Below are 21679 nucleotides of genomic sequence, written 5' to 3'. Positions count from 1 at the left end.
GAGGGATTTCTTTATCTTCCTTTTAGTAGAGGAGTGGGGTCTTCCTTTGAATGTGCAGCTGCTCCCTTTGCACAAATGAGGTGCCCTCTTTAGTGTTTATAACTGGTGATCCAACACATAGTTAAGGACAAGGTTGGCACAGAAAAAAATAAATGGGTGTCTTATGGTACCTTTAATGCCTAATTTTTTAAAAAATTCTGATATAAGCTTTTGTGGATTAGGTTTTGTTAGTTGTCAAGATGCCAAAAGATTCCTGTTTGCTTTTACTGCAAAAGACTAACATGGCTTTCCTTTCCAGAATTATGATTGCCAGTAGGGCCAACTGTATATGACTGAGGGGTGGAATGGATATGGGTATGTGTGCACCAAAGAATTTTGGAATGGTCTCTAGCTCTTCTTCCGGTTTGTTATACAAATTGGGCTTCTGGTGATTTCACTCCCGTGCTTTTCTCTACTGTGCTCTAGGGGCAGAAGAGAAGATTCTAGAGGATTTTCGTAAAACACACAGCCCAGATGCTCCTGACTTCCAGTTGCAGGCAATGATCCAGGCAGCAGGCAAGCTGGTCCTGATTGATAAGCTGTTACCAAAGCTGATTGCAGGCGGGCACAAGGTGCTGATCTTCTCCCAGATGGTGCGCTGTCTTGATATCCTGGAGGATTATCTCATCCAAAGACGGTCAGTACAGCCCAAGAAATTTTCCCCACAGAAAGCATCACCCAAATCAATGTCATCTTTCAAGAGCATGCTTAGCTGACAGTCTGTTTTCTTGTCGTCTGGGTTTGTGTGTGTGTGAGTGCATCATACACAAACACAGTTTCTTCTGCGCCATCTATGATGTTTCCTCCTCATCCACTGTGCAAGCGCTCTTTCTGTTTGTTAGAAAAACAAAACAAAGCAGGATTGCTGTTCTGTGCTAATTCTTCTGGAATGTGTTGTTGGAAATGGTGCCAATGCTTGGCGATTTTCCAAAGTTTATACCGCTAAGAAAAGTGGGGAGCTGGGGACAGAAGAGACCTGTAGGGAACTGACTTGAGTGGAGCCACTGTTACCAAACTCTTATTAGACCATCAAGGAGTGCTTTCTTGGGATACCAGAAACATTTGTTGGTATGAGGACGTCTCCTGGTTCTTGTGCATATCTTTGAACTATTATACTTTTTGCACATGCTCAAAAGATGTCATGTACATTATCTCAATCCTTAAAAAAGGAAAGGTCCCCTGTGCAAGCACCAGTCGTTTCCGACTCTGGGGTGACGTTGCTTTCACAATGTTTTCACGGCAGACTTTTTACAGAGTGGTTTGCCATTGCCTTCCCCTCTCAATCTTTTGAACCACCCTATTAATGAGGCTTCCACACGAGCATGCAATCTCATTAAACAGTGGGTTCATTGTGGGTTTGAGATTTAAAACGGGGATAGTTACCTTATGCCCAATTCTATCCTAGTGTACAGTGACTGTAGTATTATCTGATGTATTATCGTAATGTATTATCGGATGTATTATCCTAACATACATGCTTTTTCTTCATATGCAATTGGAAGCTGAAAATCCATGATCTCTGGTTGTGATTTCCTTTCTGTTGTTCCCAAAGCAACCCATGTCCATCTCTTTATACAGATACACATATGAGCGCATTGATGGACGAGTGCGTGGGAATTTACGCCAAGCTGCCATTGACCGCTTCTGCAAGCCAGATTCAGACCGCTTTGTCTTCCTGCTCTGTACTCGGGCAGGGGGGCTGGGCATCAATCTCACTGCTGCTGACACTTGCATCATCTTTGACTCAGATTGGAATCCCCAGAACGACCTGCAGGTATAGACCACCAGAAAGCCCTGGAATGAGACCATGTGGGTGAAAGGGCTAGCCAGTGCCGACACATAGTGCTGTTCTGGGGAGTGCAGGTTATATGAAGTATAATTGGAAGGTTTGAATCCAGGTTCTCAAGGCAACAATGTTCCTGCACTGCATCTACAGCAGCAAACACTTTCACCATAATTATCTATTCTAGCTTTATCTGTAAATTCACTTGCTTTTATTATGTTCTTTGGCAAAAAGAAACTCTAAAGTATTTTCATGTTGACATCTTTTATATCAATCTCTTCTAAATCAGAAGCCCTTCATTAGCTGATTTCAGCTATAATGAATCCGGGGTCGGGGGCTTTTAGGGTTTGGCAGTGGTGTGAGATGGGGAGTGCTCTCCTTGGTGGAAGCATGGTCTCCCCTTCTTCTGCCAGCTCTGCTTCAAGTGGTATTTGTATTTTCTCTTACAGGCTCAGGCTCGCTGCCACCGGATAGGGCAAAGCAAGGCAGTGAAGGTTTATCGCCTCATCACTAGGAATTCTTATGAGCGAGAGATGTTTGACAAGGCCAGCTTGAAACTGGGTTTGGACAAAGCAGTGCTACAGGACATCAACCGTAAAGGTGGCAACAATGGGGTAAGGGAGCCTCATAGTGCCCAGGAGCTCAGGCCCTGTGGCTTTCTTTTGTTCCTCTCTAAAATTTCTTTGGTTGCTGGCTTGTAGAAATTGCCAGAGTTCCTGCTTTTTTTCCTGTCCTAAAATGAATTTCAGGGCTCACTCTTTTGTCTCTGGTAGGTTCAGCAGCTCTCTAAGATGGAGGTTGAAGATTTGTTGCGAAAGGGAGCTTATGGGGCACTAATGGATGAGGAAGATGAAGGTTCCAAATTCTGTGAGGAAGATATTGATCAAATCCTGCAACGGAGAACCCAGACAATCACTATTCAGACTGAGGGGAAGGGCTCTACATTCTCCAAGGTTAGTTTGCTCTCACTGGGGTGGAAACCAGTTAGGCCCACAAAGTGAGAAATATTGTTTATTAATCAGTAGTGTGTGGGATGATGGATGATGAGCAGAATATGTTCCTGTAAGTTTCCAGCTGTAGTTTTCCACAGTCCCCCCCCCCCCGGAAGGATTCCTTTTTGTAAAAAATGAAGCTTCTTCTACCTTCATGCCCCATTGCATCCTCAGTCAGAATCCCTCAAGCAGCTACAATCCCATCTTCTTTTTGCGATACCATTGATGGCTGCTGAAGAAGTATGGTGGAATTAGGAGAATAACATTGTTATAAATCATAATTGTGATTGTGGGATGAGGACCTGTTATGAAGAAGGAGAGGACTATTATCCTTTCTTCTACTAGAGCTGCTTGGCTAGACAGAGCACTCTTTCAGATTGTTTCTATCCAGTAAGGATGTCCACTTCTTCAAGCTCCAGCCATGCTCCTTGCCTTTCTTATTCAAGTGAAATCTCTGTGCAAGGATCCTTCCTTTTCAATTAACCACTTTGCAAGCACTGGGAAACACTCCAATAGAATTTCCAAGGAGCAGGAATGAAGGTTCTGGTCTTATCTACCTTTGTTACCTTTTAAATCATTTGTCTCCATTATTCTTGATTTTAATGTGTTCTATATTTGAAAAAAACAAACAGCTTGTCAGCAAATCCTTTTTAAACTGTGTGTCAGGACAGCTAAATGTAATGCCCAGCATAGTATAATTGCTCAAGAAAACCTACCTTGAACTCCTCCTAATGTCTGCTAGGCTCTAAATTGGCTGTTGTTATCCTAGGGCTTCATGTATGTGGTACCGTACCTTATAGAGCAGAAAGTCACTGCAGGTCAAGATGTAGTTTTAATTAACAGTTTTACAGCTGCATTCTGGTGTTATTTCTCTCATGTCAGTGCAGACATGCCCCTGTGGCTCTGCATAAGGAATGTACAGCTACTACTGTTGGGTGAGGCCTGCTTTTGCTAACTTTCATTTCACTTCCAGGCCAGCTTTGTTGCTTCGGGGAACAGAACTGACATTTCATTGGATGATCCCAACTTCTGGCAGAAATGGGCAAAAATAGCAGAGCTAGATACCGATGCAAAAAATGAAAAGGTAATGTTACTTTCTTGCTCTGTACTCTGGAGGGGGGTGGAGTGGGCATCAGTCTTGCTGCTGCTGATGCTTCTATCACACCAAACAGCTGTTTGCAGCAAACTCTGTTAGCTTCTGAGAGCCAGTTTGGTGTAGTGGTTAAGTGCGTGGACTCTTATCTGGGAGAACTGGGTTTGATTCTCCACTCCTCCACTTGCACCTGCTGGAATGGCCTTGGGTTAGCCATAGCTCTGGCAGAGGTTGTCCTTGAGAGGGCAGCTGCTGTGAGAGCCCTCTCAGCCCCACCCACCTCACAGGCTGTCTGTTGTGTGGGGAGAAGATATAGGAGATTGTAAGCCGCTCTGAGTCTCTGATTCCGAGAGAAGGGCAAGGTATAAATCTGCAATTCTTCTTCTTCTTTGATGTGGAGTGTGTGTATGTGTATCTGTTTTAATATTTTTAATTGTTCACAACCTTGGAGACTGAAGTTGAGTGAGAACGTAGTATAAAACCTTGTGCTGTCTATCCACATGACCGCCTTATGGTGACTCAAATCATTGGTCTGTCAAGGACAGCATTGTCTACTTTCTGGCTGGCAGTGGCTCTCCAGAATATCAGGTTGGAGGTCTTTCAGATCACCTACCCACCTGATCCTTTTGAGGAGAAATGCCAGAGATTGAACCTGGGACCTTCTGGATGCAAAGCAGATGCTCTGCCAGTAAGCCATTGTCAAAACCCGCCCCCTCCCCCAGAAGTGATACAAGCATCTTTGGGGTGGCAGCTTATAACAAGAAAATGGAGTGAGAGGGAAAGGACTAAGATGTCTTTTCATCTTTAAGTCACTCTTTCATTTACATCATATCACCAGTTCCTGTGCTGCGTTTAAAAAATCCTAGAAAAGAATAACTAATTTACGCAAATATGTAGTTATAACTTGTAGATTCTTGTTCCTGTCCTTAACTGAGGAGGTGGTGAGCTGTGATTAAAAAGATTCTTTTAAATTCAGCAGGTTGCATCCTGTCTTTCAAAACTTTCTCTTTCTCTTTCTTCCTTCCCTTCTTTCTTTATTAAAACATTTATATCCCCTTCTATCTACTATAGCAGTGGTCCCCCAACCTTTTTGGCACCAGGGACCAGTTTCATGGAAGAGAATTTTTCCACGGACCAGGGGAGGGGAATGTTTCGGGATGATACAATTCTGCATTTTATTTCTATTATTACATTGTAATATATGATGAAATAATTACACAACTCACAACCTGGTTACTAACAGGCCATGAACTGGTATTGGTCCATGGCCCAGGGGTTGGGGACTCCTGCACTATAGAATCCTCCAGATAGTTTGCAGCAAAATATAAAACACTATATAGAAATGAAACATAATAACACAGTAAGTCAGCAGAATGGCCATAAGTCAGCAGGATAAGATCATTCACCAGGCAAATGCACACATGCTTTGTACACATTAAGTACATTTGCATAATAGTGGCCAGTGTTGTATAGAATGCTGATAAAAATCAGCAAGACAAGAGAAAACCTTTTAATGAAGTAAATGTAGCTGCTTCCAAAAGATACATAGAAAGACAAACACAGTGATTGAAGTTAGTATTAACATTCTGAATGAAGCTAGTAGAATTTTTATAACAGCTGATCATTCAGTACTTGTTTCAATTTTAAAACAGTCTCTAAATTAAGCACCAGATGCAATTTGTCCTCAGCTCCCACACTTAGCAATTTAGATTCTCTGTGCTGTAAAATCAAATCAGCTGACATTGTGGGAATGTAAAATTCAAGCATATATAATTAAGGTTTTTTTCTTTAAAAACTGATCTGCTTTTTTTTTTTAAACATTTGCTGATTTCTCTAACACTGCTTCAAAGTGAAAAATCAGCTGAGGCCAGTGCAGACAGCATGCTTTAGAGTGAAACTTCGTTATGAGAATCTTGTGATATTATATTTCTTTCAGTAGTTAGTACATTGACAATTGACTGACCGTTCCTTTGGGGTAAAAATAGTGGCGTTTACAGTTTTTATTTATAATATAGAAATAGTTTTAATATTAATAAACTATTCTGTGTATTTTTAGCAAATTTGTTGTGAATTTGTGCCTTTAATCTCAAACGGAAGAGCTGTGACTTTTCATCAGATTGGGAATCCTTTGCTATGTATAAAGCTAGTGAAAAATGCAGCCTGCAGATTTTGTCCTCCTCTGATATTGGCATACATCAACAGCAGTTACTCCCACCCCTGTGCACTCTACTGTGCTGGAGGCAGGACTGTGGAGTCCCCAGGAGGATGCAGTCAGTCTTGCCTGATCCTTTTGTGCTTGTTTATAAGGCAGTTGCTGGCATAATAGGCAAAAGAAGCTGTTCCTTCCCCCGCCCCTGTACTCCCCCCCCCCCAAGCTGACATACAAGAGTCTAATAGCCAGCAGCAGTAGGTGTCTTGACCTGCTGTAGCCATTGCGGCCAATCTTTGTAGTTAGCAGCATCACTGAAAACAAAGCACGTGGTTGCTGCTCATTGTCAAGAACGGGAGAGCAGTGAAGCTGCTTGTCTTTCTGGAAGAAACGCAGACATATGTGACTTCCTCTTCCAAAGCTGATCCGTTGTGCCCACTTGCTTGGTTTGCTGGTGTCAAGCCTCTTCTGGCAGGAGTGGTCCTCTGTTTGCAGTTTTTGCCTCAGCATATACACTAGGGGGTCCAGCTTTCTAAAATTCTAGCCAGGGAATCTGGAGCCATGGCAGAAGGAGGCTTAGATAGCAGCGGAGGGGCAAATTGCTAGGCAACAAACCACAAAGAGTTTTTCTTCTTGTTTTCCTGTTTTAACACTGAGGTTCACATGCACAATTATGTATGTGTGTCGAGAGAATAAAAAATCAGTGTGGCAAGCAAGCAGGAATGTGGAGAGTCTCCATTTTTTGTGCAGGAAAAACCTTTAAATAGAATTACCAGATGATGGTCCCTCTGAATGTAGAATTAACACTTTTAAATACAGAAGATTTTGATGTGGGTATAAATTGTGAATAGATTCAAGTCCGTGCAATCTTTTTAAAATTTAAATTGACAGGTTGCTTTTTAAAGAAAAAAACACTAGCTTTGTGAAAAGTTAAATGCATTATTTCAAAATCAGGTCAAATCTGAATTCTTATAATTAATACATTTTTAAAAAATCCTAAATGCATACATATCATACTAGCGGGGTGTATCTAACAGATGTATTCCACCACAGAAGAATCTTTTGCATGAAGGAAAGGCTGCTCCAGAGGAGTGCTCCACTGCTAATGGAACAATTTGTGGGATCTAACTCATAGACAATATGCAGTTCAGAAATCACTTTTCATGTAATATTAGAGCAGGAAAACGCCTACTTTGTAAAAATAGCTTGTCAAAAAATGTGAGCACTCTGTAAAATTTGAATACCTTATAATTATCGCAAAATTGATCATCAAATCAATCAGATCTCTAGAGCATAATCTCATAGCTGATTCCTGAAATCCCAGATCCTGTTTATTTGGGAAATGTGTATGACATCTCTCCAGACACCTCCTTGAGGTAGCTTAACAACTAAAACAGTTAAACCAAATTGAAATATAGTCATTAAAATCAAAATAAAGCCATTGAAAAATAAGCCATGGCATCAAAAGAGCATAAAACCAAAATGGAGCAACCAAAAATGATCTTGCCAAAAATTGTTCTAAGGCCAGAAGTAGATGATAAAATTGCTTTAAAAGATACAACATCTTAGTTTAAAATCTGGGTGAAAAGGAATGGTAACCTACTAAAAGTTAAGGATGTTCCAAAGGTAGGGTGCCACCCTGAAAAAGCCCTGCCTCTGGTCGTGACCCAGCTCACCTGTGCAGGCTGGGCATAGATGACAGGACTTCAGAAAAGAATATTTATGGATGGGTTCCGTAGTGTAAAGGTGGAGATGGTTCTTCAAATACCCTACCCGCAACATGGTTCTAATTATGAACACAGAAAGAAAAAAGTTAATAGCCTCTCCTGGTGTAATAGGGCAAGTGGGAGCTCTGTTCATTGATGAGGTAGAGAATCCTTAACACAAGAATCTGGAGAGACAGTCTCAGATTCAATTTTTGTCGTGTGTGTGTGTGTGTGTGTGTGTATATCCTTTTGATGGAATACAGGACTCAGTATTTTACATTTAGAAACATTTACCCCCCAGGAGTTTGGTGAGCAGATATGAATAATTCTCTCTCTCTTTCTTTTAATTTGCAGGAGAGCCTAGTAATTGACAGGCCCCGTGTCCGTAAGCAGACCAAACACTACAATTCATTTGAGGAGGATGAGCTTATGGAGTTTTCTGAGCTAGACAGTGACTCTGATGAGCGGCCCACACGCTCACGGCGTCTCAATGAGAAAACGCGGCGCTACTTACGGGCAGAATGTTTCCGTGTGGAGAAGAACCTGCTTATATTTGGGTGTGTTTTGTTGTTAAACTTACCTTGGAATAGTTGTACTTTCTTTAGGTTTAGGAATCTGTCAGGAAGAGACCTTGTTCAGCAATCTCTGCAGTGTTCATATTGAAACAGCTTTTCTGTCTTTCTCAAATTCCACTACCTATATTATCTCTCCCCGCCCAAATTTCTAGAGGAAAATTCATGGATGGAATAGTCATTTCTGTGGCTGGAATAGGACTGACAATTGAGATCTCTGTGGGAGTGTTCCTGCCTCTTTCATCAGTGCCTTGTTGATTCTGCTTTCATAGTTTCCCTGTTTGTGTATCATCTGTTCCTTAGATCTGGCCAGACTTAATTGATAAATTCTGGTAAAAGTTAGAATATGAAAGAGCTAAAGAGATGTAAGAGTCCTACCTTGTATTTATGATACATCTTTTTTGTTTTTTTCAAGCTGGGGACGCTGGAAAGACATCTTGACTCATGGCCGGTTTAAATGGCATCTCAATGAGAAAGACATGGAAATGATTTGTCGAGCACTCCTAGTTTATTGTGTCAAACATTATAAGGGGGATGAGAAGATTAAAAGTTTTATCTGGGATTTGATTACCCCCACAAAGGATGGACAGAATCAGGCCCTGCAGAATCATTCAGGTATCACAGACATCTTTGGCTTTTTGTTGTTGTTCAATCGCACAGTCGAGTCCGACTCTTTGTGACCTCATGGATAAAGTCACGCCAGGCCTTTGGCTATTGCCATTTTAATCAGCTTTCATAAAATTCAGCTTTGTTGTGCTCACAGTTAAAGTAATAGTTGAACCAAAAAGAATCAGACAGTCATAGATAAATGAGGCTGTTGGGAAGCACTGTGAAAGGGACAGGACCTTCAAAAAAGGGATAGCCCAGAGGAGGATGAGTAATGTATACATCCCAGGAGGCATAAACAGGAAAATCACACACAAGGATTTCTTCAGGCAAATAGGTTCCATGAGTTCTGATTTCATTCTGTGTGGTTGTTAGACATTGAGATCCCAGACTGATGGCTTGATATGCAATATAATCCTGAAATCAGCAGGAGTAAATCTGTATAGGACTGCACAGATGTTCTTCATTTTAAATTGACGATAGTCTGTGTTCTTTTTAAAAATTGTGACGAAAACCTGAAGAAAACCATATAAATTATACACATTTGCAAATATTTGCTTATTTTTTTGTCATTGATACTACTGGTAATGGGGAGGGAGAAATATTGTATCGGACACTGAAGTCCTGTTCTGTGGAAATAGTAATCAATATTTCATAAACTAGAAGGGAGGTTATCTGGCATCACCAGTACTCAATCAAGTTTACAGTCAGAGTTAAAGACTAGGGGGGGAAAAAAAGCTGAATTCAGTATGCTAAATTCAGTATAAAAATTCTGTGTTTATTCCAAGATTGTGAAGAATCACAGAATGCTACTCATGTCTGGTGGTAGCCAATATAAAAGATTAAAAGGCATGACTAGTGTAATCCATGGGTTGAGTGGTGGTCTTGATGGGCTGTATTTTTAATTGGAAGAAATAACAAATATTGGTTATTGGAGTTAAACTGTGGTAGTTTCTGGGACTTGAAGATGAGCAGTTTTGTGTGAAAGGGAAATTTGCTCCCCACCACAGTAACCTAGATCTTTAGATATGTGATACAGTCAGTATTGTTGCATCTCAGAATTGTGACTAGGATATTCTTCATTTCTCAATGTATGTTGATAGGACAGGTAGGTGTGTCAATCAGAGGGAAAGAGTTTATTTATCCTAAGGGAAAGGAAATCACCAAGGACCTGAGAGACAGTAGCTGAGGCAGTTCTCTGTATTTTCCCTAAGGCTAGTTCAAGACCTGTGTGCACTGAGGGGAAAAGAAAAGATACCCAGGCCAAGCAATTTATATGATCATGTTTTGAGAGACAGCCAATGGCTTGTGATCTGTTCTACTGTTAGTTGATTTTTCTTCTCAAACTGTAAACTGATGCCTTGTTAGAAAAGTGCTTGTGAGGGTGAGATGCATTAAAGGAGGCTCCCTTGGTCAAGCATGCCCTCCGTTGTTTCTCTCTGCAGGATCCAGGGGCTTCAGAATAGGAGAGGGGAAGGGATTTTATGTCCTCCTCCTCTATTCTTGCCCTTTGCAAAAGGAATATTACTCCTTAGTTTGATGTGTTTGAATCAGGTTATTGTGTTGCATGGCTAGCTTTCTTACAGCCCAATCCAGACATAAGTGGCGGCTGGCTGTGGCATAGCTGCTGCGCCGCTAGTAGACTTCCTGAGGACTTCAGCATGCTGGAGCGTGGGGAGGGGAGAGGCATAGCTTGCCATGAGGGAGACGGTCGCCATGGCAATGCCGCTGGCATAGGCATGCAAGGGAGGCGGAGGCAGCCGGAGGGGAGGGCCAGCCCACCCCCCCATTGGCCAGTCCTGGCGCATGCGCCGCAGCTCATAACAGTCAGGGATGGGGAGAGGCGGCCCCAGAGAGGCTGATAGCCATCCCCAACCCGCCCCCAAACAGAGAACGGAGGCAATGATGGGCAGACCATCAAAGGCAAAGGAGAGACGTCCCACCAACATGGGGAGGGAACAGAAGTGAGGTTGGGCATGTGCGCATGAGAACCCTGGCTTGGTGGCGAGGTGGGGGTGGGGGTGAGACAGGCCCACATGGGACCATGGAGAAACCATCATTACCCTCACACCCTCCTGCTGTCAGAGACTCTGCCAATGGCAGGCAGACAAGCAGGATGTACCAAGTGCAAGAGTTGGCTGTCATAGACAGCGGCTGGAATGTGTGTCTGGGAGTGACTCCCTGCGTTGCCTTGACGCCCCCTGCCATGTGCACGAAACACCTTTCCCGGGGGCTACAGAACTCAGAGTGCGAGTACATCAGCCGCAGATCTCTGAGTCCACATCATCAGCCCCCGCTTAGTGCCCTGTGCACAACAGCCCTGTGGGGTCGAGTAGGCTATCAGCCTGGGCAGGCTGAGGAGCGGCACTCCCCTCCCTGACCACGCGGGGGGCAGTGTGGCAGCTCGTAGACTATGCCCCCCTCCAAAACCAAGTCTGTCCACCCTCCCAGGCATTCCCTCGGAGAGGCCACTGGCAGAAGGGGGGGTGCCCAGGGAATGTGCAGCAGATACCAGCTCAGACTTTATTTTTCCAGAACAGAGTGCAACAGTCTCCCTGGTGCACGCTGGGCAGTCTCGCCGTTGGCAGAAACAGTTGAAGGAGTGGGGGGGCGGTGGAGCGACACACGCGGAAGCCTCTGTGTTGGGAGTCCCACCTGCAAAATGGAGATAGAGATCAAGAGCACCTGCAGGGATGGTGGCTGGAAGAGCAGGCTGCGTTTCAGCCAGGCGCGCTCTTAATGGGACAGTCTCTGACCCACCTCCCCGCAACGGAGCAGCTGCCACACACACACACACCCCGTGCCCTGCCAGGGGTTGGGAACGCGGCAGAGGGCAGACCAAGGGAAGGGAGCAGGCGACAGCACAGGGGAGCGGGGTCAACAAATGCCCCCTGCTGGAGCCCACTGCCAGGTTCAAGTGCCAGAGATGCTCACACACCGAGCGGTCGAGAGCGAGGGGAGGACGGGGGGGGGGGGGGACAGTGGAACTTACCCAGCCATGGGCGACAGTCCTCGCTTGCATGCAGAGCCTCCGGGAGCCCGGAACCTGTGGAGACCTGGAAACAAGAGCAGTTAGCCCCAGGGGAGAGATCTCTCTCTCCCCCTCGCAAGTCAAAGATACTGTCAAAGCAACTGCGCAGTGCAAAACCCGTCACCAACGTATCTGCCTGTTCCTCACTCTAAGTCTGTAGGGCCAGGAGCTTGCTGGCAGAGCTTCCCGCCATGAGAACCTGTCCCTAACAACTGAGTTGTGTGAAGCAGAACGGAAGTATTTCTGGGGAGGGGGGGTGCGATTGGGCGCTGGGGAGGAGGCTATCCAGGCCAAGGGGCGAGGGGATTGGTGAGGCAATCACACTGCTCCCTGAGGGGTTTGCGAGCTTCTGCAGTGGTGGAGGCGACCTTTGTTTTTGGTTTCAATTAGTGCCTAAGGGACACGCCGCTATTTTTGTTGGCATAACGCACCTCTGGGGGGGGGGGGGGGTCACAGGCCAAACTACTCAGGAAGCCACCTAAGCCTGGCCGCGCCCCAACTCCACCCCCTCCTCCGCCTGAATGCCGTGCTTCGCCTCACGTCCGCCCACGCTCAGGTGCCGCTGCCCTCAGGTAGAGCAGCGCTCAGGTGGCCCCCCACCCACGTAACTCCCCTCCACTGTGGTGGTGCCGGTCATATGTTGGTGCAAACCCTTCCTGCACCCATGTAGCGGCTTGTCTGCTCCCAAAAGACTTTCTGCCCCCCCCCTCTGGATTGTGCTGTAAAGCGCCCAGGAACCTGATTGTTGTTTATTTTCTTGTGTTCAGGCTACTTAATGTGGAATATAAAACTTGGGATGGATAACTGAGCTATTCTTTGAATTTGATGGAGAGAAATCTCTCCAAGGCATACCAGTTCCTTGAACTTCTGCCTGACCTTTTAAAGTTGGATTTAAAAGTAACTAGAGCTATTTGGAGCCTTTGATGCTACTCACATGCTTACCTTTGCATGTTTCAGGCTTGTCAGCACCAGTGCCAAGAGGAAGGAAAGGAAAGAAACCGAAGAACCAGATGCTACTTCCTGAGTTCAAGAATGCAGACTGGCTCACAACCTGCAATCCTGAGATTGTCTTGCATGATGACAGCTACAAAAAGCACCTAAAGCAGCATTGCAACAAGTGAGAGAATGGGAAATGACCAGGGGACTCCTGAATGCATTTGCTCAGTACTGTTTGGCCTTTGAACTGCTGTGTATGTATGTTATTGAGATGCTTCAGATCCTGCCTAGAAAAGTTCATTCCTGCTTTCATCTCTTTGGATCCCAGAGTTAGATTTCCTCTATAAAATTCTGAGCCAACAGTGACATTGGCAATATGTTTCTCAAAAAATGGAGATTGCTTGTAGGAGGAACGTCTTTCCCCACTAGCTGCTGTCACAGATGCATGAGGTTCAAGAGTGGGGACCCCTCGCCATTTTCCAGATTGTGTGGAAATAAAAGATGCTGAAAATCCCCTCAAAGGAAAACACACCCTTTAAACACATCTATCCCCTTAAATTCTAGAACTTGTGCTTCTTTTCACTGGGATTTATAGGTTGTGACCCTTTCCCTTTAAGTTAATGGGACAAATACATTCCATTGACCTGAACTGACCTGAGTGGGAAATATATTTGACAAATATGTGGATTTTTTCATAATTTCCAGGAGAGGCTTTGTGCTTGAGAGATTTTGGATACACAGCAGAACCATGGCCTGATGCTTTTATTTTCATGTCTCAGATGGGTGGTCAGTATGGAGACAGCCATTATGAAGATAGCAAGAGAGCATGTTTCTCTGTTAGCAATCTGATTTTAGCCAGTCTGGGATTTATCTTGGATACCATGGTTATATTTTGCTCGCAGCACATAATCTGCTCCTCCATGATCACATGTGCAACATTTATCTTTTTATGCACATAGGTTGGGCAGTACCCAATTTGTTTTTTACAGTGACTGGGGCTTGCTTTCCTGCTTCTTATTCAGTGCTTTCTCAGGGGCCTTAGAGCTGGCTGCTCAATATGCTAATCAAGATAAGAGAGTGAGGTCTCTCTTAGTCACTGCTTCTCATTCACTAGCATGTATTCTGTCACATTTTATTCTAGAATTTGGTTTTGCCTTCTGTAATGCCGATTTTGGAAGGTAGTGATAGGAACTTCTAATCTGCTGCTAGTTTTCAAACCAGCCTGTTGTTTGGTTCCGCACATTGTGCTGCTGATCTGGAACTAAGAATGCTGAAAATGGAGGTTTGTTTTCTGTATCACCTACAGCTTTTTCTTTTGGCAGGGTGCTGTTGCGAGTGCGAATGCTGTACTATTTGAAAGCTGAAGTGCTGGGGGAGGCAGCTGACAAAGCCTTTGAAGGAACTCCTGCCAAGTATGTTATGCTAGCCCTCTGGAATTTACTGTAGAATCCCCTGAAAATGTTTTTCATCTACTGTATTGAAAATGTAGCCCTGCTTATGAGTGGAGTACACTAGTCCTGTGTATGCATTTTATAGTGGATTGTTATTTATAGGTTAATTTGCAAATTATACTTTAAAGACGTAAGTCTGGTCTTGTAAATTATTCCTGGTTCTGGGAATAAATCCAAATGAGAGTGATAATAAAAACATCTGCATTAGAAAGGTCAGTGAATAGCAAAACTCCAGTAGCAGACTGAAAATATTTTAATCCAACCATTCCTTCTGAAGTCATTTTCTGTTCAATGCTATGCAAAGTTACTCTACTGTTAATTATTTTCACAGTTATAGACTGGAGTACTATTGCATAGGAATGCACTGCCAGCCAGCCTTGTAAACTGGTCATAGATATACGATCAAAAAGTATTACTTAAAGACCAGTCCAGAGTTGTTTGTAACAAATTCAGTATTTGGAGCTGCCCATGAGATCCCCCTCCCCAAAAAATGAAAGAGCAACATGTAAACAACATAACAAATTTAAATAGTAATAAATTACCAACAAAAGTCAACAGCACTAAACAGCAGGGTTTTTTTAATGAATAAAGAAGAGTTAATATTAACATCAAAATAAAAGTAATTATGCTAGACATCACAGAGATATAGGACAAAGTTATATTATGTTGGAGATCTGTGATTTGGGTCTTCCACAGCCCAGTCCTGAGTACCGCCGTGTAGCCCTGCCCGAGCATAGGACTAAGGTGGACAGCTCTCTGTGGCTTCCAAAGGGGAGAAACGCCAAGCAGGGAGGGGGAGCACAGGCTGACGAGCGAGATAGAAGCCGTCACCATGTTGATCTTGCCCGTACGTGCGTTACTGGCCCACTGCTGAGGCGGGGTGGAGGGAGGGATGGGGCAGTGCAGGACCACAGAATTGACCAGTCAGTTGCATATGATCGGGAGGAGAGGTGGAAAGCCTGCTCCTGAGAGGCTGTCAACCCCCTTGCACTCTCCCACTGTCAGAGACCCGTGCCAATGGCAAGCAGACGGGCAGAGGCATGTGCCCCCCAGCCAGCCACAAATAAACAGGAAGCACAAAGTGCAGGAGTCGATTTCCAAAGACACCAGCTGGAATGTGTGTATGGGAATGAGCAGACAGAGTCACAGCCTGTCACCAAGTCCCACAGACAGCCTCTCCCCAACACAGACTCAATGACCCTCCGTGTTGCCCTGACCCCCCCTGCTGCGTGCATGGAACTCCCCCCACGGGGGGCCGCAGAACTCAGAGTGTGAGACATCAGGCATGCATCCACTCTTTTAGCCCTGTGGGGTTGGACAGACTGTTGGGCCGGCCAGACGGAGGTGCGGCACCTGGCCTAACCCCCCCACCCCTGGGATGCGAGGGGCAAAGACCCCCCCCTCCCCTGTCCAGTCTCACGGTGGCTCATAGTTCCCCCAACACCGCTCCCCAAGAAACAAGCGAGCCCATCCATGGAGACATTCCCTTGGGGAACTCACTGACAGAGTGGCCGGGGAGAGGGGAGAGGAAAGGGACAGAGCGAAGCATAAGTCAAGCAGGAGAGACAAAGTAGTTGCATGTCTTAGGTTTTATTGTGGTGCAGTCAAGTAGAACAGTGTCCCAGGTGGAAGTTGGAAAGTCTTGCAGGGCAGGTTGCACTTGGAGGGGGGTAGGAATAGCTGACTGAGTGGAGGGGGAGGGCAGGGTTTGCATCGCCACACATGGAAGCTGCTCTGTTGAATCCACACCTGCAAAACAGAGAAAGAGACACATTGCACTCGGGATGGAGTGCCATGCTACTGGCAGCCAGGGAGGTCCTGTCCTGACAGGGGCAGCAGAGGTGTGTGTGTGGTGGGGAGAAAACAAACAACCCTGCAGCACATGATGGAACCAGCCAGCGCAGACCCACCTGTCCTGGGTTAAAGCATTCTTGGCTCACTTGTAATTCAACAGCAGCTGCAGCATGGGGCTGTGTCAAAGCCAGGGACTCTCTTAAAGGAATGGTCGCTGACCTGCCTCCCTACAGGCAACAGAGCAGCTTCCAGACCCCCCCCCCCTTTGCCCCCCTTCCCCCTTGGCAACAAAGGCAAGGGGCACACCAAGGGGGGTGTCCTCCAGTGGTATGCAGGGGCTGGGGTGACCGCCACACACCCAAGCGCGCTGCCAGGTTCCAGTGCTGGAGATACTGGCAATCTGCCCAGCCTCGAGCGAGGGGGGGGCAAGGGTGTGCAGTTGCTCTTACCTGTCCATGTGCGAACACTCCGGAGGGGGGGCTTGAAAACAGGAGATGTTAGCCACAGAGTAGAGACTTTGCTCTCCTCCTCACAAGTCAAATACCTCACACTGTACTGCCTACATGCCTTCTCTGTGCAGCTCCCTCCACCGAAGTGCTCCCGCCCTCATGCTAAGTCCACATGGCAGAATTCCATGCTGCGTACCCTACCCTACCTGAAGAGTTTTGCAAGGCTGGGGCAGAAGCTTTTCTAGGAGGCGAGGAGCAGCGATTGGGTGTTGGGGAGGGGGCTCGCCCAGCCCAGGGCATGAGGGGATTGGTGAGGCAATTACACAGCTCCCTAAAGAGTTTGCAAGCTTGTGCAGTGGCCTTTGTTTTCTGTTGCAATGAGTGTCTATGGAATACGCCAGCATTTTCGTTGTCGTAACTTGTCGTCGTTGTTGTGCCTCTTGTGGGGGATGTTCCCAAGCTGGAAGATCTTTGGAAGCCGACTAAAGAAGGCCATGCCCCTGGGACTGCCCCCCTCTGTGCCGGCGTGGCTTCCTCTGCCCCAGTTGCGCCACAGGCAGGGCAGAGTACTGCTCCGCCAGCAGCCATGGGTGGGCGTACACTGAAGCGCCAGACAATGGGCGCCTGTCCTGTTTGCACTGGTGGGGAGGGAGTTAAAATGGCTCAACTCACACTTACGACAATGTAGCAGTTAGTTTGCTCCCAAAGCACTTTCAGCGCCCCCCTTAGGATTGCACTGCCATTGTCTTCACTGACTGCAGATTTGTTCAGAACATCTGCACTGGGGGAGGAGGCATTTAATACTTCTCCCCAAGGCTATTTTTCTTTTGTCAGCAGGAGTGATGGGGGAAGTACCTTGATCCTACAAGGGAAGGAAAGTACCCGCAATTTTTACTCAGTGGCTTTACTAACAGCAGCATTTAGGTGACTGAAAGTTGGAATGATTAAAATGCCATCACCCTTCATAGACTTCTGCTACTATCAAATTTGGAGTCCTTCACAGTGAGCTTTTATCTCATCGAGACCAAGATGGTAGCCTTAGTTAAACAGAAAATTATCAGTCATTTCAGATAAAAGAAAATAAGAACTTTATTATTCTTAATATTTGAAACGGTAGATTTCTACATTGCAAGTCTAAACAAAGTCTAATTCATTAGGGCTATAGAGTATTCACTAGTAATTATTTAGTCAGTTGTTGATTGTATTTCCATATCAGCATGATTGAATTCTCAGAAGTTCAAATCTCCCCAGCATATATGGTTCTTAAACTTCCACATTAAATCACAGCACTTGTGAAAGGCAAAATATGTTAATAATAATTTACATGAACTTCTATCCTGAGATCTTTAGTGGAGCACATAATATGCACAAAGCTGAAAAATGCATTCTGAGCTTAGAGTATTGCTGATTGGATGAGAATAGGAAGCCAGACAGGAGAAATTAAGAAGATGAGGAGAAGAGATGGATTTATACCCTGCCCTACACTCAGAGTGGCTTACAATCTCCTTCCCTTCCTCTCCTCACAACAGACACCCTGTGAAGTAGGTGGGGCAGAGAGAGCTTTCAGAGATCTGTTCTTTAGAAAACAGCTCTGAGAGAACTGTGACTGACCCAAGGTCACCCAGCAGCTGCATATGGAGGAATGGGGAATCAAACCTGGTTCTCCCAGATTAGAGTCCATGCTCTTCACCATTACACCAAACTGGCATGGAGGTTTTGCTGTACAGCTTAACCTATTCAGAAGACAAATCAGAGGAACTTTGCCTAGTTGGAGCTCAGAAGTGCAAGTCTAAGCTATAGAACCAGCATTCTGTGTGCCAGGTGTGGCACTGGCAATTTGTGCAGCTTAAAAAGGTCATATGTCAGGAGAAAACAAATATGACTTTGGTCCTATATTCTGTGCTGCTTACCAAGATTGCTGCTGTGTAGATTCTTTAAATATATGGACAGGTACATGCATGTAGTTGTAGATGTTTGAGCTCCTTTAGCTTTCCTTCTAGCTATTAGTAAAAAGGCAGCACATAAATAAAACTGAGATTTCACACTATAGTCTGGGTGGTTAATCTTACCCTAGCTAATAGTCATTAGTGGATCATTCTGCCATGAATTTGTCTAATTTATTTTAAAACCATATAAAGTAGTAACCATCTCCACAGCCCCTGGCACTGAATTTACAGCTTGCTGTTCTGACTTTGAAACCCAGGCTAGGCCAACTGGTCTTAAATGTTGCAGTCTGGGATTTGTCCTTCAAAGTCCTTCACAGCCAAGCCAGTGGACTGAATAAAAGGGCAGCTGAAGTTTCCTTTTTGATGTCTCTCTTTTAAATTTCTGAAAATGCCAATGCAGTGAGCAGTGTGTGACCATATTTGCTATCAAAATATCCCAAGTCCTTGAATAAAGCTAATGGAACTGTTTCACACATAATTAAATTTTACTTTGTGAAAAGAGACCATCACAGGGACATATTAGGTAAGCACGCTTGCAATGAAGAAGAAGAAGAAGAAGATATTGGATTTATATCCCGCCCTCCACTCCGAAGAGTCTCAGAGCGGCTCACAATCTCCTTTACCTTCCTCCCCCACAACAAACACCCTGTGAGGTGGGTGGGGCTGGAGAGGGCTCTCACAGCAGCTGCCCTTTCAAGGACAACCTCTGCCAGAGCTATGGCTGACCCAAGGCCATGCCAGCAGGTGCAAGTGGAGGAGTGGGGAATCAAACCTGGTTCTCCCAGATAAGAGACCGCACACTTAACCACTACACCAAACTGGCTCTCCAGGTCTTAGAAGGATGGAGCTTTTCTTAGGATGGTACTGTTGGTCTCTATGTAGGGAGAATGCTAACTGAAAGGAAGCTGGTCGGCCCCTGGTGTACCTTGGATGTACTAGTTTAAAAGATGGTTTCATACCTGAATCTTATGCATTAGTGTAATGCGTAAACCCATGCAAGACACTCCCAAGAAATACAACCTCTGTATTCTTCACAGAGATCTGGATGTTGTGCTACCAGACATCGACTATGTGGAGATCCCTGTGGATTGGTGGAATGCTGAGGCAGATAAATCCCTGCTCATTGGAGTTTTCAAACATGGTATTTCCTTGTATGTGGGTTGGAGTGTTAATAGGCATTTCCCACTGTGTGAGGCTCTACTTGGGAGAGGGAAATTAAGACAGAATTTTATTTATTTTTTATTTATTTTATGATTTATATCCCGCCCTTCCCAACAAGTGGCTCAGGGCGGCTCTTGGGTGGTTTAAAATTACTTTTCAAAGATGCAACTTCATTTCACAAATGCCTAATAAAGGTTTCAGTCAGTCAGTCAGTCAACTTCATTTCCAAGTTTCTTGTTTCTCAGGATTCTTTTTCTTATTTTTTCTGTATATGAAAAACACAGACAATGCTGTATGCTGTAAAAATCTAAATTATTTCAGTGATATATGAATATTCAAAACAAATGTATTTTGTGTACACTTCCTTAATTTTCATAATTGTGCTTTTGTTGTTATGGGGAGAGGCAGTAAACTATGCAGAACATTTAATACTTAATGTGCTGCTGAGCCTTCCTCTGCATTTGAAGATTTCTTCCTGCATTGCCTATGCAATCTGTGGGATACTATGCAATCTTAAGGAAAGTTATACCCTTCTAAGTCCATTGAAGTCAGGAGGCTTAGAATGGTGTAATTTTGTTCAGGATTGTGCTGATAGCAATTGTTCGCACACAAAGTTGAGAGGCTGTTTGTTTTACCATACTGTTTCTGGCTGTTTACATAGACATTAAGGAGGTGATAATAGTGTTTAAGGCTGGAGGTGACTGGATGAATATCTACAAAATTTTCTTGTGGCTTTTGTCAGGTTATGAGCGGTACAGTGCCATGCGAGCTGATCCAGCCCTGTGCTTTCTTGAGAAAGCAGGCATGCCGGATGAGAAACTGCTGTCTGCAGAACAGAGTGTCATTGATGGAGTGCTGGATGCTCCAGAAAGGTAAGGAAAGGTCACCTGTGCAAGCACCAGTCATAAACCCCTCTCATCAATTTGTGGGATCATCAATTTGCCACAGGGTCAGGATTTCTTGTGAGGCATGTGTCATACATACATCAGTTACAGTGTTAGGGACTGTCTAGGTCAGGCCCGTAGCTATGGGGGCCCTGGGGGGGCCCAGCCACTCCACCCAACCCCCCCCTCCACCTGTATGGCCCCTCCTGGCGATCCCGCTCTCCCTGCCGCTTTCACTGCCCACACTCTCTCCGCGGCCACTGCTCTGGCAGCCCCCAATCTCCCCTCTGCTCTGGCGGCCCCTGCCCCCCTCCGCGGCACCTCCTCCCTCCCTCTCACCCACTGGCCGAACGAAGTGCTGGCTCCTGAGACTCTTTCAAGGCCGCCTCCCCCAGGGGCCGCCAGAGCAGCGGCCGCAGAGGAAGCAGGGGCCACAAGAGTGGTGAGCCCCTGCACCTGAAATTTAATTCTGTGGGCCCCCCCACCTAAAATTTTTTGGCTATGGGCCTGGCCTAGGTGCTGGTCTCACTGTGTTAGCATACTAAATTAAAGACTTTATTAGAAAGGCATAAGCTGTTCAGAGTGATGCTGCAGAGTGGTTGATGAGGAAGACTGTGGTCTATATGAAACTCCAGTGATACTTTCTGGAACAAATTTCTTCCATAGGCTTTGAACATACTATCTCATATAGCTATGAGAAGACATGTTTGTGCCACTTGAAGAATTGGTTGTACTTTGAATAATCATAGAGTGTTAAATCTGGAGAAGATAAGGAAGAAATACTCCTGTTGTTGGTGATGCTTCACACAAGCCAGGTCATTTAGCCTGTAGCCTGTGGGCATTGTGAAAAGGCAGGACATAAATATTTTAAGTAAATAAAATCAGTGTGTATGTGTATTAGAACAAAAGCCTGTGTACGCTCTGAATCAGTTGAGTGAATGATTGGAGAGCTCTCACAAAATTTGATTATTTGATGCAGCTTGTAGAGATTCACTCCATTGTTGATTTGTTTTATTTAGAGGCAACATAAACAAAGACGGGGGCAGTGCAGAAAAGCTGGATGGTCTGCAGAAAGAGGATGTAAGTA

The 21679-nt window shown here is 45.1% G+C and overlaps 1 protein-coding gene across 1 annotated transcript in view; it reads left to right on the top strand.

Moving 5' to 3' along the window:
• Positions 1 to 21679, top strand: part of CHD6 (chromodomain helicase DNA binding protein 6) — a 128876-nt gene that overhangs the window by 86482 nt on the left and 20715 nt on the right. Inside the window, exons 18-29 of the mRNA XM_060231026.1 lie at positions 466 to 676; positions 1618 to 1813; positions 2272 to 2436; positions 2596 to 2775; positions 3788 to 3898; positions 8117 to 8319; positions 8750 to 8949; positions 12929 to 13088; positions 14230 to 14319; positions 19585 to 19688; positions 20451 to 20580; positions 21612 to 21672. Of these exons, the coding sequence (XP_060087009.1) occupies positions 466 to 676; positions 1618 to 1813; positions 2272 to 2436; positions 2596 to 2775; positions 3788 to 3898; positions 8117 to 8319; positions 8750 to 8949; positions 12929 to 13088; positions 14230 to 14319; positions 19585 to 19688; positions 20451 to 20580; positions 21612 to 21672 (1811 nt within the window). The remainder of the gene's footprint in view (positions 1 to 465; positions 677 to 1617; positions 1814 to 2271; positions 2437 to 2595; positions 2776 to 3787; positions 3899 to 8116; positions 8320 to 8749; positions 8950 to 12928; positions 13089 to 14229; positions 14320 to 19584; positions 19689 to 20450; positions 20581 to 21611; positions 21673 to 21679) is intronic.

Source organism: Heteronotia binoei, chromosome 2 (genome assembly GCF_032191835.1).
Source record: "Heteronotia binoei isolate CCM8104 ecotype False Entrance Well chromosome 2, APGP_CSIRO_Hbin_v1, whole genome shotgun sequence".
Lineage (NCBI taxonomy): Eukaryota > Metazoa > Chordata > Lepidosauria > Squamata > Gekkonidae > Heteronotia > Heteronotia binoei.
This window is presented reverse-complemented; position numbering and strand designations above follow the sequence as displayed.